At 39.9% G+C, this 18270-nt stretch overlaps 1 protein-coding gene across 18 annotated transcripts in view; it reads right to left on the bottom strand.

Annotated features, from left to right (window-relative positions):
- The window catches only part of DMD (dystrophin), a 1311735-nt gene that overhangs the window by 347410 nt on the left and 946055 nt on the right, over positions 1–18270 (bottom strand). For all 18 annotated transcript variants that reach the window (XM_077342956.1, XM_077342959.1, XM_077342965.1 and 15 more), the window contains 2 exons: positions 7080–7181; positions 317–425 (listed from right to left, as the gene is read on the bottom strand). In XM_077342956.1, coding sequence (XP_077199071.1) covers positions 317–425; positions 7080–7181 — 211 coding nt within the window. The remainder of the gene's footprint in view (positions 1–316; positions 426–7079; positions 7182–18270) is intronic.

Below are 18270 nucleotides of genomic sequence, written 5' to 3'. Positions count from 1 at the left end.
ATTACTGAGATTTCCTGGCCATATGGTAAGCTTCTTTAGAAGTACATGCACCACATCCTATTTCAAGGCTAGGACAAGCACCTTCTGTTTTAAGGAAGTATTAACTACCTCTCAGATCCAGTCAGCCCCCTCCCCCCAGCATATTTAATAAGAAAAGGAAGGGTCATACAAGCCGGTGGTAGGTTTGCTTATCTAGCTGTGGAGCACATGATAAACATTTCATTTTTAATTGCATAATCTTCACTGTTGTAGCACCTAAAATTTTAACACTTGCCTATAAATTTTGAAATGATCACTGAAGTTTTAAAATACATACCAACAGTAGAAGATACAATTCCTGTGACTCCTGAAACTGGTTTTCCTTTCAGCAAGGGTATTAAATGATTTACTGTGTTCCAGTCAGTATTCAGGTCTTCTAATTTTCTCTAAAATTGGAATACAAGTATTAAAAAAATGCAAGAACAGCTGGGATTTAAACCCTCTTGTTTATGTTTTATGTGCCATTCTGTTAAAATAGCATGTATGTTAATGAAACATAGCATCAATTGAATACATATATCCACTGGCAGATATGGTTTGAATGTCCTGCCTAACTGAGCCAGGATAGCAGAAGAAGAGCTGACCCCAGCCCTTGTTGTCCAGGGGCAAAAAAGGGAATGCGGATATATCTGTGTACCCTTGCTGTGGGGTTACGAAGGCCTGGGCCAGTGCCAATGTTCTCTGGAAGTGGGCATTAGTGCGGGCCCGGAACTAATTCTCCCCATGAAAAAGTACTTTGGGTTCAAATGCTGGTATTTTAAGGGGTAACATGGAAACAATAAGAAGGTGACGTGACTCACACTAATTAAGAAGAATTCATGTAATTATAAGGTTCTCCTTTTATGGCAAAATGGTTTCACAAAGAGTTCCACATTTGAGAGATTCTCAACTGGAATAATCCAGAGTTGACTGTATAACAAATCTGGCCAGGATGATGTCTACATAGGCTATGAGAGATACCCTGTAAAACTCAGAGTCGCAAAGTAGGGAAGTGGTTTATGCCATCCCCCCGCTCTTCCGCCAGGCATATGGTTGAAGCCAGGGCAGCTCTCCCACTAATCCACCAGAAGATCCCCTTCAATATTGAGATCTCTAACATCGAGATCATTGTTAGATCTATTGCATTGGTGCCACCCTCTTTTGAATATTATTCTCCCCACCAGGCTGAACTTGGGGGGAAGTCGGGTAACTACGATCAGAATTGTGACCACCGCGGCTTATATGTTATATGTGACTTGTTGATGTTAATTGGGGTTTTTATGGGGATTTTATTGTGTTTTAACTGTTTATGTTGTAAACCACCCTGAGACCTATTTGGAGAAGGGCGGTCTAAAAATTAAATAATAATAATAATAATAATAATAATAATAATAATAATAATAATAATAATAATAATAATAATAATATTCTTTTGATTGAGGTTTAAGAATGCTGGTGCAGAATTTCTCAGCCAAACTACTACAATTGGATGAGAATGACCAACTCATTCATTGTCGTGTTACTCTTGGAAACTAGTGAAATTACTGTAATTTGTAATCTAGTATTGTGGAGAGTTAGCATTGAGGTAACAAGAGTGAGCACCAAGGTAAGATGTGCTAGAATTTATTGAAATTTCTGTTGGGGGGGTTATATATCTACTGGGGTTGAGAGGAACTAGTGCAGAACTTCCATTTTGGGAGAATTTGTCTTCTTGGGTTAAAAAGAACAGTGGATAATTTAACTTTTTGAATTTTGTTCAGAGATTTGGGGAGGAGGAATTTATCCTCACAAGGACCATTTATGCACTGGAGGTTTCATGCCGAGCTGCAGACTGGAGTTTTAGTCATGGTAGGTTGCCCCACCTCTTCCTGCACCCACATGGGGGAGCATTTAGCCCAGTGAACTTCATCTGCCCCGATTTGTGCTCCTGCACAGGAGCTGGGGCAGTGAAGCTCCCAGTGCATAAATGGTCATGGTGAGGAATCTATAATAAAATGTTCAAATGAAGGAATTAACCTTGATGCTTGAAAATCTTCATTGCTTCACTGTTGAAATAAAAATAACCAAATAATATTTGTATTTTGTCTGGTTCCTTTCACATGAGATTTTGCTTCTTTTACACTGTTAGCAGAACCCTTGTAATTCAAAATTAGCCTGGGAGCTAACAAGTCTGCAGCCTTTGTCCTTGGTCCTTTTTTCTTGGCAGGCCAGGGTTGGCCAGAGGCTAGTCAGGAAGACTGCCTGTTTTTCCCTCCCTCCTGTGGGGGATAAGGCATTTGCCATAGTTATTTATTCCTTCCAGTGGGTCCCTGTCCACTGGGCACTAGTTGGTTAGGTTGCTGCATATGTGCCATGGTATATTACTAAGGCAGAAGTAGCATTGAACCAAATGAGGGAAAACACAAGGTTCACCAGTCATACTGTATATTTCTATAATCCACACTAGTTACAAGGACCAAAGTCAAAAAGAGTAAACCAATATTCAGACAAGTTCTATCATTTGGCACATCATTTCCCAGAAGGGATTGATAATGGTTAACATTTCTATATTGACTATAATATATAATCTTTTTAGTACTCTTAGATAATTCCGAAATCTACAAAACCAAAAACTACCAGTTGTTATACTGACAGATTCCAGCAGCTATGTTTCTAAGTTGGGGGGGAGGGGGCGAAGTACCCAGGAAAATATACAGTTCAAGTATGCCTACATATAGTTTACACACATACACACACACACTGCTGTCCATTTACAATATTTATGTGAGGAAATGACAGCTGGCAGATTGTAAGTGCCCTCTTGTTTGAGTTTGCCCTCAGGACAAACTTTGTGTCAATGAGATGTAAACATTTTTGTCTTGAATGTGAGTTAATGCTATGCCTATTCTCCTTTTATTATATCAAAAATGATGTATTGGGGAAGAAAGACTTGTCAGACACATGATGTAAAATCTGTGATGAAGCTAGGTTAAGATTTGTCATCTAGGAGTCCTAAACACACTAATACTGCTCAAGTAGGGTATTTTCTTGGTTTCTTCTCACAATGGAAATATATAAAAATTGGGACCATCAGTCATCCATCTACTTTTATAAGTATGTTCCAATTGTGGGGAAATATACAAACACAGAGAGAGAATTGTAATATTTCTGTCAGAAAGAAAGCTGCAGAGAAATGCCAGCTCATTTTAATTTAAAACATCTTGTGTGGAGTCAATGGTAGTTTCAGCCATTTCATAGTAATAAATGAAAAGAAGATCTTCTAAAGAATTGTAGCAAATAATCTAAAGTTCTGGAAATCTAGACATGGAAACTCCAAAGGCCAACATTTACTTTAAGCAAGGATAGCTCCATGTTATGTGTCCCAGCAAGGAGATCTGCATTGCCTTATCCAAAACGCAAACTAACAATAAACACACCCTAATCATTGATCTCTTAAACTTCTGTCTCAAATCACTAATAAGCCTGGAAGCATCATTAATGCTGGGTGTGATAATAGGGCTATACTTATTTTAACAGGACAAACCCCCTCTGGCTGTCTCTTGTCCTGAAAACCCTACAGGGTTGCCACCATTATTTCATTTTTGACATGAATGGTTTCCCACACCACCTAGTTCACCTTGCTCAGAGTCTATTCCACTGTTATTGTTTTTCTGATTTGCTGCTGCTTCAACACCATGGTTTTAAATTACATTTCTTGCCTGAGAAAAGTCATCACAGCCAACCGGGAATTACATTATGAGTGCAATGACTTTGTGACACTACATAGCTAATCAGATCTGGCTGTGTAATGATGCCATGAAGCCACTTGAGTGTGAAAACAACACTTTCTGAATCAGCACTACTTTCACTTGGAATAGTCAAACATTTTTATCACTTTTAGAGGAAACTCTGAAGCGCCATAAGAAACTTTTTGAAAAAGTATTATCCCTGTTGACTCGGTTCTGTTTCATACTTAAAAACTTTAGCTTATAGTGCTTTGACTGAGTGCATGCAAATAACAAAAACTATGAATATTCATAATGTCTATTCAGTGTATGAGTTGTATCAATAGTTCCCTTCTGACAAGCAAGGAATGTTTCATTGGTGAAGAATTCCCACACAGATAAAGGGAATGATTGGATATAGCCTATTGGGCTTTTGTAAATAAAAAATAGTCCTTCTCATTTAAACTATGCCAGGAGAAGATAATTTGTACAGGAAGGGAACATGCATGATAAAGAATACAACATCAATCTCTGAAAGTCCCTAAGCAATCTGAATGTGTAAATTTCAATCATCAAGAAAGTAATTCCACTTGAAAAAAACATCATGTGTACCCTGTTATGTTGCTGTCTCTGCAACAAACACTGAAGCAAAAATTAGCTTCACAGGGTGGTAATTAAATAAACAGCGGTGTGCATTTAAAAATGTAACACCATAGAAAATGAATTTCTAATATTTCAAAAATTCCATTAACAATTTTTCATATCTTACATGAGATAAGATGCTTATGAAGTGTTGCCCCCCATCAAGCTATAATGATTTAAAACTATAAAATATTTCACCATGAATATTTCTAATGCATCTAAAGGGGCCACTTATTCTGTCACTGACAAGAGAACACCTATACAGATGTCTAGAAATATCTGTATTAAATCAAGCTTATGCATACATAATGGAAAGAATGATTTGAGGCATTTAAGACATGTACTATCCAGTCAAAATATTTCCCTGCATCAGTGTATGAATTGAAAACTCAAAAATCTATTATTATGTTTTGAAAGCACCCGTCCTTGGCACCAAGGTTGAATGGGCAGAAGCTTAACAACAGCCAACCAGGAGGGTCAGAATGTCTGACTGCTAAGGGGAAAGAGAGAAAAACTGGGAAGGGTGAACTCCAGCAGTTGCTATTCAGAGAAAGAAAGGAGCTGACCACTGAGATTACTACAGAAAAGTGATCTCAATTGAGAGGGAGTTTATTCCATAAGAAGTAGATTATTTATTCTGGTATTATTATTACTCAATGAACTGACTGACAGATTTGATTAACTCTTAGGGCCATTCCGCACGACTTTAATATAGCACTAGTCTTACATTTTGTTTTCGCTACTAAAATTGCGTTCCACATGACATCGTGAGCAATCTGCAACACTCCTGCAACACTAGCGCCAAAATCGCTTTGTTGTAGCAATTTTCGGGGAATTGGGAAAAGTGGATTCACCCTCAGAAAATCGCTACACTCTTGCCAACAACCTGCAACACTTGCAAAAAAGACATGCGTTCTCAATGTAGCGGTTGCAACAAAGTCCCTCCCCCTGTGTCTCTCCTCCGAACTTCTGGCGAAGTGATCGCCATTTTTTCCCCTCGGAGCAGGGAAAGCAACGAACCAGCGAGGCTTCATTCACCCAGTGAGGCTTCTCCGCCTACTGTCCCTCCACAGAAATGCTTTAAAGCTCCCATAAGTCCCCAAGCTTTGGGGACTTCAGGAGAAGGAAGGACTCCGTGGAGAAGAGCCTAATGCTGGGAGCGATTGAGGGCAAAAGAAGAAGGAGACGACAGAGAATGAGGTGGATGGATGGAGTCACTGAAGCAGTAGGTGCAAACTTAAATGGACTCCGGGGAATGGTAGAGGACAGGAAGTCCTGGAGGATCATTAGAATCATAGAATCATAGAGTTGGAAGGGGCCATACAGGCCATCTAGTCCAACCCCCTGCTCAACGCAGGATCAGCCCAAAGCATCCTAAAGCATCCAAGAATAATGTATATCCAACCTTTGCTTGAAAACTGCCAGTGAGGGGGAGCTCACCACCTCCTTAAGCAGCCTATCCCACTGCTGAACTACTCTGACTGTGAATTCCCCCCCCCCCCGATATCTAGCCTATATCGTTGTACTTGTACTATATAATTGTCCATGGGGTTGCGATGGTTCGGACACGACTTCGCACCTAACAACAACAACAAGTCCCCAAAACTCAACACAGCCCCCTATTCGCCAGTTCCCTTTGATTTCGACCAAAAATCGAGGCCATCCGGGATTTTTTTTTCCACTCGGGGGAGTGTGGTAACGATGAATCACCAGCTCACATGCCAGCTAGATGGGTCTCTCCATTGCAACGAATCAACACATATTCGTTGCAACGTGTGTGTGTGTGTGTGTGTTTTAAAACTGTGCTTAAAGGGAAAGGGGCTTTTCAGGAGCATGATAACAACTGCCCATTGGCTGTTCCGTTTGATTGACGGCCAGGGGCGGGAACAAGCACAGAAAAAAATCGCTTCCTTTCTAGCAATTCCTGCGAGACCAGAAACCTGTGGGGAACGGATGAAACGCTACTGGATTCCACTACAATTGAAGGTATGCAGAACGATATTTAAAATAGCGTTTCTGCTTTGTGAAAGCAATTGGCAACATTGGTCCTTGTGCGGAACGGCCCTTAAACTTGGTTCTGTTATATGGGGTTAACTGAAAGAGCTGTCAGTCAGAGTTGGGGGAGGCTCTAAACTCTGAAGTGATTTGGTTCTCTGAGAAAGGAAACATGCCTACCATTCAATCAACAGCTGGTTTAAATACAAGAGAAAAATTCTATCAAAGGCATAATAAACAAATCAGTGTATTCCTACTCCTTATGCTTCGGTGAAAGTTATAAATATTATGTCACTCCTCACAACAATGAATGCTTACACCATGGTCGTTGTAATAAAGCCTAGGTTACGTTATTTTAATACACACTACAATATGAAGGCAGAGAATTTTCTTTCACAAAAAACAACCAAAACAGGGATGTCACAACATGCAAACTTGACCAGATCCTCTTTTATTCCCGCTTATACACTGTATATATGCCCTATATGGTGATGTAACTGGAGATTTTGTTGCAGTCAGGATGTTTTGAATAGGTGGAAGAAATATCAAGCCATGTATAAAAAGTTCCAGCTGAAAGCATAACATTTGTGTCCCTGTGGTATCACAGAAACAACCATGTTCTTGCATAGATTTCAGATAGATCACATCAAGGACAAGTGTACAACAGGGGAAGCATAACCTATTATGCATTAATGGATATTACTAAGGTTGCTTCATTACCGTTACTGGTTGACTGACTGGTTTTTCCCTATACAAATGATGCCCTTTAGACAGAATCCCTTCCACATCCGGCTGTTTAGCTTTCACGGCTGCTTCAATGTCCTGAAAAATAAAAATACACAGAATAGATTAGCTCTACTATGAGCAATAAAAACTCTAAATCTAAAGGCTCCCTAGGAAGCCGTATACACCCTGTAAGATTAGTTTCTTCTTTGGAGTAGTAATAGGAATGATTTGGCAAAACAGCACTGAGGGAAAGAGACTTAAAAATAAAATAAAGGTACCATGAAACCCAAGTAATAAAAAAATAGAGTGTTATGTTCCCAGAAGGTTCCAGTGAACCATTCTTTTAAAACACAGCCAAAATTCTTACAATAATGAACAACTGCTTTAAAAAGAAACCTCTATACATACAATAGTTGACCTTGCAAGGATATGTCTAGACCTAAAGGGAGTCTTTACATCACTTCTCAATAGCACCTGCATATCGAAAGGATACAGATTCAAGAATTCCATCATAGTGGAAGTAATTTGATTTCATGCTACTTTGACTTACATTTGTTATTTGTTAAGGGAATGAAATTTCCCTCACAGTTAGTGGTACAAATACTAGGCAACTTAACATTTCTTAGGAACATTTTTAAAAGATGCAACAGTCTTCAAGACATTTATAGACAGCTAGACAGTATGTACATGGTCCATACCCACAAAACATGTAGGACAAGTATAGGGTGCAGACATGACTTCAAAACCTATACAAGTAAATGATTAACCTTGCCAGGGATAGCCAGGGTTAGTTACTTATTCCTACAATGCTATTTCCCAGCTAGAAAAATTATAGGCTGCTACACTCACTTGTAGCTGAACACAAGAGTAACCATTATGAGTAACTATGGATAGACTTTGTCTCAGCAACAAACTTCATGTATTTTATATCTTGCAAGCTGATCTCAACATCTATCTATGTCCAAGTCTATGAAGTACCATCTCTTTTCATATTAACACTGCTAATCACTGAACTCTTCTGGAGAGCACAACAAAACAAAATCAGAGTCCAGTGGTGACTGGGGCTAAAGCTTTTTCAGAGGTGGCACTATAGTTATGGAATATGAACTCCCTTGAGATTTGCCTGATGCCCATATCTGTGCTTACGGCAAGTGTTATCTGGATATAGTATTGCTTTTGGTTGAGCTGTTTAAATTATGACTTTCTGTTTAGCCAAAGATGTTGGGTGTTTAAAACTGCCAATTTTGGTGCTAGTTTTGTATTTTTTCAAAAATGAAAGACCAAGAGGATTTACTAGACATAACATCAGAAACATTTATAGTTTTTAGTGACTATGGAGGTGGAAATTAATTTTATTAGCCAGGCTTGACTTCCTGCATTGCAACTTTTTTCCAATCAAATTTGACTATGAGAATTTCCAAATAAATTATAATGGAACCAAATAGAATTTCATTTCTTTTACTATGGTAGACAAGTGAAGCATTGAATATTAATGGCATCAGGGTTAATTCCAAAAATCTTAGCCTACATAATAAGTATGTCATGGTTCTTAAACTTCTATTATTTTTCATCACCAGTGTGTTACTTAGCCATTTAACAACTCTGCCATTTCCATACTTTATATTGTGCAATCCTATATAGAGTTATACCTCTCTAAACCCATTGAAGGCTTAGATGGCTGTAAATCTGCTTGGAACTGCACAAACAGGCTATTAGTAAGACCTTTACATTTATTTGATTTAATGGTTAAAGTATTACAGATACAGAAGCTCTATATTGGTGGATTTATTGGTCATTCTTTTATACTTATGTCTAGCATATTCTATCAAATGGCTGCTGATAAACTCCAAAAGGAAATATTTTTAGAAGTCATCTGGATGATCTGAGACCAGTCACTGGTATGCAATAGCTTCTAGTCCACTATTGAAAATATAAATCTTTAATCCATAGGGCTCTTTTCCCAACACTTCAGCCACATAAGTAAATGCCATTGATGTTAGGAGGATTTCCTTAACAATGAAGGTATGTCAGGCTTTTCATATAGTAGTTAAATAGGAAAGGGAAAGTAGCCTTGACAAAATATGTTTGTGAATCTTTCAAAGAAGAAGGGGGAGGAGGGTGACTACATTGCAGTGGTTTTATTGTGTGCTTCTCTGGGTACTTCTGTCATTTGAACCAAACTTAGACATTTTTTTCAAACGATTTCCATTATGTTGTGCCTTATCCTGCAACCCTGGCTTTATTTTTTTCTCGTATCAGTCATCATAAGTTTGACAACAGACCAAATTGTACAGCAAAGTTGGGCAGCACGCAAAACTACACAAAAAAAGGTGTTCTTAGAACTCAAGCAAATCATTTCATTGACAGAGATCTGAAAACAAAAATGTTCTGCTCTTTGTGTGTCCAATTCAATGTCATTCTAAATTCACAGACGGCTGATTCATTCTTCACTTTCTGTTGTCAATAAACAGTTGCCCTTGATATTTCCTTGGCATTCTTCATTTTTCATACTGTCATTTTTCGAAAAGGACAGTAAAATGATCTTTGATATTCCGATGTCTTCAATCTTCTTGTATTTATCTTTGATATTTTAGCAAGTAATTTATAATTTATGCTTTCAAATTACATTGTATATTTTCAGTTCAACTAAGTGAATCGGAGCGATCATGTTGGACCAGAAGAATAGCTCAGTAGGGCTACTTCTGGAACCCACAATGGAGCAGTCAAGAATGTCATTTATGGCCAAGTCTTATGTGATGAATGCCGTGCTGAACATTCCTCAGTTTTGAATATTTGGGAGAAAGCTACTAAACCTGTCATTATGAATCTGTAGTAAACCTCTTGGGAATTTGTTTTTTCCATGGGAAATACGGAATTAATTCAGCCAGCCTCAGTCTCAAGCTACTAGACCTCGAGGAATATCCCTCTTCATTATATCTAGGTTATTTTTGTTGCCACTCCAAGTCACTAGCTAAAGATATTTCTTGTGACTTGCATACTCTCTTCCTATAAAAACTTTTCTCCAAATTCAGAATCAATCTCCTGATCCAGCCCAGATCACCACAAAGAGAAATCTCCTAATTAGCACTATTTAAAGCTAAGCAGGGGCTTCCCAGACCCTTTTTGCCTCTTGATAATTATTAGCCAAGTTAGTCTTTATAAAGGTAAAGGTAAAGGTATCCCCTGTGCAAGCACCGAGTCATGTCTGACCCTTGGGGTGACGCCCTCTAGCGTTTTCATGGCAGACTCAATACGGGGTGGTTTGCCAGTGCCTTCCCCAGTCATGACCGTTTACCCCCCAGCAAGCTGGGTACTCATTTTACCGACCTCGGAAGGATGGAAGGCTGAGTCAACCTTGAGCCGGCTGCTGGGATTGAACTCCCAACCTCATGGGCAAAGCTTTCAGATGGCTGCCTTACCACTCTGCGCCACAAGAGGCTCTTTTAGTCTTTATAGGTGGATACAAAAAACAAACAAACAAAAAAAACAATGAGCATTTCACCTAATCCTTTCCCCATAGATTTTATGTACTTGCCTCTATGATGTTAAAGTTAGGAAGAAGTTTCCAGACTTCTTGTTCATGGCTTCTTTCTCAACTGTTTTATTGCCTTTCCCTTGTGGCCATGCATCTATCCTCTACCAGAGATTTCTAACATGTGCTGTGCCTATGTGTTTCTTTTAAGGATATTCAAGAGATCAGGTTATCTAATAAAAAATTATTCAAGGCACAGACTCAAATTGCCCCCTCACTTGTCCCGCAGCAAAGGAATCCCCAGAAAACTGGATTTGATCTTTTCAAGCAGGATCTAATGTGATCAAATTCAGGGCAGCCCAATATGTGTGCAATTGCGTTTCCCCCCTGCATCAGCCATTTTGAATTGTTTGGATATGCCCCTTACTTGTTACCATCCTCCCTCCCCCCTCCCCTCCTCCCTCTTCTGAGGGAAAAGTGTCCTAGCACTCCCTTTTCCAATTGCTGTGAGTCTGGTGGGCATAATATAGAGACTGGCCAAAACAAGTGGTGCCTGCTTACACCTTTCTTTTAATTGAGTTCCTTCAATTTCACAATTCCATGCTCTCAATTGCCTCCCCCTCAAGATTGCTGCATTGTAAGATGAAAGGCTGCTTTTTTAAAAAAAATATTAAGAATAGTGAAAGCGGCGGGGACCATCTGGGTAATGACTGCTGCTACGGGGGAAAGCCACTGTGCTCCCAATAAGCCAAGGTGTGATCAGTGAGGGACCTGAGGCAAGGCAGGTGCCATTTGCCTGCCTTCAGCCTTTGCTCCGTGAGGATAGCTCTGGCACAGGAAAAGAGCCAAGGCAGGGCTAGCAAGTGGAACAGAGGAAGAGGCTGGATTAACTGACCAGCCACCCTTCTCCCAGCATGCACACGGTCTGGGTGCCTTGGCTGTGCTGCTGGCCAGCTGGCAGCCAGGGCCAAAAAGCACCCATAAGGCAGCCCTGAGAGACAAGAGTCTAGTATACCCACCTCCTGGAACATGATGCTGCCTCAAGAAGTCAAGACTCTCCAGCCCTAAATGCATCTGCCCTTCATTACCTGGAGGTCTCAGCAGTGCCTTGGTGTGGACTGGAGAGGCTTGGCTTCTTACGCACCTCTTACACAGCTCTCCAGCCAACTGCCTAGGCTTGCATGCACAATGTGCCTGCCCTTTGCTACCCTTAGGCTCCGGGTGGAGAAGGGTAGGTGCATTGTGTACAAGAGACTCAGTGGTGGGTTGGAGAGACTTGGCTTCTTGCAGGCTTTAATTGCATGTTGGGAGGAGGGTGGCTGGTCAGTCTGTTCAGCCTCCTCCTCCACTCCCCCTATTAGCCCTGCCATGGCTCTTATCCCATTCCAGGGCTCTACTTGCGGAGGAGAGGCTGGAGGCAGCAGTGCAGGCAGCAGCACTGTAATGTGATAACCTTTTTAAAAACACCTGAGGGAAGGGGGGAAGGTCTGAGGGTACAGAATGGTGAAATTAATGGTTGCAATTAAAGGAAAGGTGCAAACAGGCAACAATCATTGTGCAACAAAAAAAAACCTTTTGGAAAAGGGGAAGAGAGCAATGCATAACGGGAGGTTGTCTCCTTCTGACAATGTGGAAAACATGGCTGGTCTACCAACACAAACTTTCCATGAACTTGCCAGCTGTTTTGGGCAATTTGTGAATAGATACAGTTCTATACAGATTGTCTCCACTCAATTTAAATATTTACCAAACTACCATGCCAGGACATTCTGCAGTCTCACAAACATCAAGAACAGAACCAGTTTGTTTGGCTCCTAAAATGTTGTGGTTTGTGAACTAAGCATAGCACAAACTGAATTGAATCGCTGCATTTTCCCAGTTCTTATCTATCCCTACTCAAGAGTTCATTACTCCTTTTGTTACATTTTCCTACACCATATTCCATCCTAATGAAAGTACAAGTCTCCAAATTTGCATTTTGCTTCGGAAAACATATAATAATCATTATTATCATAATCTTATTTATTTATTAGATTTATATCCTGCCATTCATGGCTAGCCATCCCATGGTGGATTACAAGATAAAATCCCACATAAAAAGATACAATATCCCTATTAAAACCCCTGTTAAATCCCAGCAGCAAAAGTATCAGAGAGAGAGAGACACAGAGAGAGAGAAAAACAGAGAGAGAGAGTCTGTAGTGGCTACCACTCAGTGTGCCAACAGCAATGATCTGTCATGGTGGCAGTGTTTTCCAGTTGGCCCATCTGCTCTTCTATGCCCAGGCCTCACCCATAGACCTGGCAGAAGAGCTCAATCTTACAAGCCTTGCAGAATGCAGAAAGTTCCTGCAGGGCTCTCAGCTCTTCTGGGAGCTCATTCCACCAGGCTGGGGCCAGGAACAAAAAGGCCCTGTTCCTGGTCAAGGTCAGGCAAACATTCTGGGGACTGGGAACGATCAATAAGTTGGTACCTGCAGAGTGTAAAACCCTGTGGGGGGCATAGGGGAAGAGGTGGCCCCTCAGATATGTGGGTCCCAGACCTCAAAAAGCCTTAAAGATCAAAACCAAAACCTTGAACCTGATCTGGGTTACAAGTCTGATAAGGCCATAAGCCCATAAGGCTGGGAGTTCAATTCATTTCTGGGTACAATGGTAGATCCTTTCCCTGTTAGTAAGGATAGCTTTAAGCTTCCAAATATAAATATCATTTATCAGCCTTCCACCCTTCTGAGGTCGGTAAAACGAGTACCCAACTTGCTGGGGGTAAATGGTAATGACTGGGGAAGGCAGTGGGAAATCACCCTGTATTGAGTCTGCCATAAAAACGCTAGAGGTCGTCACCCCAAGGGTCAGACAGGACCCAGTGCTTGCACAGGGGATACCTTTACCTTTTTAAATACCTTAATAAAATGAAATAATTTTTAAAGCATTTGCAGTAACTTGTCCCTTGCTCTGTGTTATTCTTTCATTCTGTATTGTGGCCTCCTAGCTCTGGATAGCGTTAATACACCTGTTTAAGTCCCTTGTAGACCCCAAGATTGCCTCTGGATCTTGGAAGTCTAGGGAACCATTCAGAGGTGGTGCCAATTCTATCTAGCAGGGAGGTTGGAGTATCCAACTTCCTTGGGTTTTGTAATATTGTTTTGCCTCATCATGTGGACACTCTCTTCATTGGGGTCTGAATATTTGGCAGCTAAGCAGAGTGTGACCATAAATAGCCTATTAGAGGCATTTAAAGCTTGCATGGCCACTATGTAGTTAAAATACATTTTCTGCTCCCCATTAATTGGTGAGTGTATCAGTTTTTCAAGCCTGTGGGAAGAGATTTTCTCTTGATATTAAGCTTAATTCTCCCCAAACTAGTTCTGGTGAGTGTCCTCAACTCAATTTGGAGAGTCCTCAAGTACCAGCACATGTAAAGGAAGAACACATGATAACTGTACTAATTCAACCCATTACTCTTTAGCTTTTGCTGCCACAGGTCTCCCTGACCCTAGACTGTTTGTTGTTACATCTCAATTTAATAGAGCACCAGATGCTGCTCTACAGTGAGAGACTTCCAAGCAATTCCCAAAGTCGCCCAATAGTGCCTCAAATTTTGGTGGGGGAATTTGGAGAAATGGGGTGGAAAATGTCCTTAACGCTATTAAGACTGTCAACTCTGCACTGAATTGCACAGTAAGACTAAATTTGAGAAAAATGTTCAGCTGATATGACTGTATAATTTCAAAGTATAATTCAAAGATTTATTAAAGCAATTACCAGGTAACATCTAAATATTTTAAATGCAATGATCAAACAATTCATTTCCCTGTTAGTAAGGGAAATGTTCCCTGTTAGTTTCCCTGTTAGTAAGGATAGCTTTATGCTTCCAAATATAAATATCATTTTACTGTGATAAAAATATTGTGTTAAAAAAGATGACTTAATGCCATACTAGACCTGACAGGATTTTCATGGCTGCTACAATTTTAACACAATTTTAAAATGCCACATTAACTCAATCCTTATTGGTCCTGCTATATGGTGTTCATGTCCCTCCCCCTCCAGTGCTTTTTCAAGTGCTTGAAAAAGCTGTGGGAGGTACAGTCATTTTGTCACTTGATGAGATGGGGAGGCAATAAGAGCAACTCATCTCCTCCCCACCCATTATAGGCCTAACCATGATCAGGCCTTTGGGACATTTTAAAATCACTTTAAAATAGTCAGGGAATTCTTGTGGCAGCCAAGTTTAGCCCTTAGACATATTTTGCACCTAAAAAATTAAAATAACCAACTGCTTCCCAGTGAACCAGCACCAGAACAGTCTAACAATTTAATTATAGTCATAGATAAACCAACTGTTTTTAATGACAGCACATCTAAACTCTGATTCATTAATTCTCATTTTAAAATCTTTGGGGAGAAAGTGAAATCCATATTTTTAAAAGAAAAATTATATGGAGAAACTGATAAAGTTTATATTTATGTTTATCTCTCCTGAATGGTCATGATGTATTTATTAAGTACATCAGGTCTTTTTGTAGACTAAAAACATTGTATCTTCCTACACATGCAGTAATTCTAAGCAAATACCCTTAAGATGCAAAACATCCTGATCTTAACAATTTCAGGAATTCCTATAGACATAAATCTTGGCATGCGTTTACACACTGTAAATGGGCAAATACCCTACATTTAGTCAGACTACTGTAGATCTAAAATTAATCACTCTCCCCAAGTACAATAGCACCTTAATTATGCCAATACTCAATTAATTAAAATGAAATGGAAAAAAATAATGCTGCTCAAACATGTCTAAAGAGAAGTGTACTAGAATTGAATTCTGTTTCATTTAGTTAATAATATTCATCAAAAGAATTTATTAAACCATGGAGAAAATCTAATTTCATTATCAAATTACCACTGGTATAACAGGAATATCTTTTAGATTCAGATGTGTAACCATCTTGGTCTGAAGTAGCAGGACAAAATTTAAATCCAATGGCACTTTTAAGGCCAACAAAGTTTTATTATTTTCTTTCGGTCAGCCAGAATAAAGATAGTGAATTAATTTTTATTTTAAAATGTATTAGAATATTTCATTTATACTAATTAATCTATTTCTGTAAATGTCTGCTGTCAATTACCTATATTGTTATAAATAGTACATGTATAGTAATTAGCATGTTTATGTGATAAATGCTTCCCTTGACATTCATCTCTGTAAAATATCAAGGCCTTCATTGTTGCCAGGTAGAAACTACTATGGAGCAAAAACAATTCCAAACACTGAAAACATCATTCACTGTCACCAGATAATCCACAGAGTAAGGCAGTTATTCTGTATGTACACAGCATAGGAAACAATTCTTTTAAATCTGTATGACTCAAAAAGTTTAAATTAACTATAAATTAACACTGATCCAAACTCCTTCTGACCTGAGATGTATGTCAGCTACAACTTTCTTAAAATATCTGATCTGCCTTACATGGTATAATTACTTGTAAAAATAATCACATCAACTCCTCTAGAATAGCGGGCCGCGGACCATATATGGTCCTTCGACTAATTGGAGGTGGGCCCCGAAGGACACCTTCTCCTCCCCCCCCCGGCCCTTTACTTCATCCCCCCCATCCCCCCATACTTCCTGATCATAAGTACACATATTTAAGAGTCTTGAGGAGCTTGATGGTACATAATCCCATGCAAATATATTTAAACCTGCAGCCTAAGTTGTACGAAACATGAAGTCATTGATTTGATTCAAAGTCACTAATTGAATTTTAATTTTCTAATGTTAGAAGAATCATTCAGTTTATTTAAAAAATTGAGAGATTATCTCCTTTAAAAATCTTACAAATCTAAGACAGACAGACAGACAGATAATACTCTGCTTTTTTTTTAACTTGCCCTTCCCATGAGGGGGTGCATGTAGATATAATTGGGGAAAGTATTGGGGAAATATTCTCCCTAGAGCCACCTGTATTTACAGCTAAACTGGATGGTGATTTCTTTTAGCGTGTTAGTGTCATAATATATACTCACTTCACCCTAATAGAAGCTTCTAAGCCTTGCAGAGATATTCCTTTGACTGTTGCCTGTAACAATGCCAGAATGTCAGAAGTATACCTTTAACTGCTAAGTCCTCACATGTCACCTAGCAAATTTACCTTAGGAATCAACTGTGGAGATGGGTCAGTTTACTTCTGGATCTTAACCTTATCCAATGCCTGAAGCCAAACAACTATCTCTCTGAGATAATCTACCTAGTTTAACCCAAGAAATCAAAACCTAGATTATCCCTATTGTTACGTATCTCTATCTCTTAATCTCTTTGCTTGCTAAATCCTTTCTGAAGTGTTGACAACTTTTCTTTGTATAAACCTCCCCTCCTCCCCCCTACCTCAGAGGCTCTATAACCTCCCATTGGTTGATGTCATTGGTAATTAGAATATTCTCTCTAAAAGGCAATATATGCTGTGATCCACAAATCACTATCAGCTCTCTTGTGGGATCTGACAGGGGGTGGTACTTTCCCCCACATTATTCAACAACTTTATGTGCCCTCTAGCCCAATGGTTCCAGAGCTATGGGCTGGGTTGTCAACAATATGCAGATGACACCCAGCTCTATCTCCTAATGGACTGACACCCGGACTCCCCCGTGGATACATTAGCCAGATATTTGGAAGCAGTTGCTGGATGGCTAGAACAGAGTCACCTATATGGCGGTCCTGTGGTTAGGCAGAAAGGAGGCTGCACAGGAAATGTACCTACCACCCTGGCTGGGGTACAGCTTAACATCACTCTCTTGGGTGTGATTCAGGATGCTTCCCTTTCAATAGAGGCCCAGGTTGCAGGTGTAGGCCACACGGCATTTTTCCATCTTTGTTTGGTAAGGCTACTAGCATCCTACCTGCCCTCAGACTGCCTAGCTACTGTGATCCATGCAACAGTCACCTCCAGATTAGATTTCTGTAACTTACTGTACATTGGCCTACCCTTGTCTTTGACCCAGAAATTACAGCTGGTGCAAAATGCCCATGTCCAGCCTGTGAGGAGGCAATTGCATTGGTTGCCAGTTGTGGCTTGGATCAGATTCAAGGTTTTGGTGCTAATCTTTACAGCCATCCATAGCTTGGGACCTGCCTATCTGAGGGACTACTTGTCTCTTGCCCCCCGCAGGGTCAACCACTCTGTGCATGCTAATCTGCTTGTGGTCCCTGGACCCAGAGAAGCACACCTTTTTGGTCCTAGCCCTGACCTGATGGAATGAGGTCCCAGAAGACTTGAGGCCCTGACAGAGCTATCTCACCTCTGCAGGACCTGCAAATTGGAGGTCTTCCACCACATGTTTGGTTGAGGCCGGGACCAGGAACAACTGAGGCCTCTTCTTCAGGCAACACTGTGTAATTTTGTGAACTCCCTCCCTGTGATGACTGATTGTGGACAGGGAAGGAATGGAATTATGCCACTTCTTGTGTTTTAGGTTACTAGGGGGTTTAATTGGTTTGATTAGGGTTTTTATTCTGTTTTATGTGACTCATGGTGGGATATAAATTGAAATAATAAATAAATGTGAAATTGTTATTTTATTTTTGTATGTGTTTAGTTGGGGAATCTAGATTCAGCAGGCAAATTATTACTTTAAAATGGCCTTGAAAAATGCTGATTTTAATTGCCTTCACTCAGTAGCAAAGAAGGCTGGAGCCAGAGAGAGCAGCAATG

Source organism: Paroedura picta, chromosome 6 (genome assembly GCF_049243985.1).
Source record: "Paroedura picta isolate Pp20150507F chromosome 6, Ppicta_v3.0, whole genome shotgun sequence".
NCBI lineage: Eukaryota > Metazoa > Chordata > Lepidosauria > Squamata > Gekkonidae > Paroedura > Paroedura picta.
This window is presented reverse-complemented; position numbering and strand designations above follow the sequence as displayed.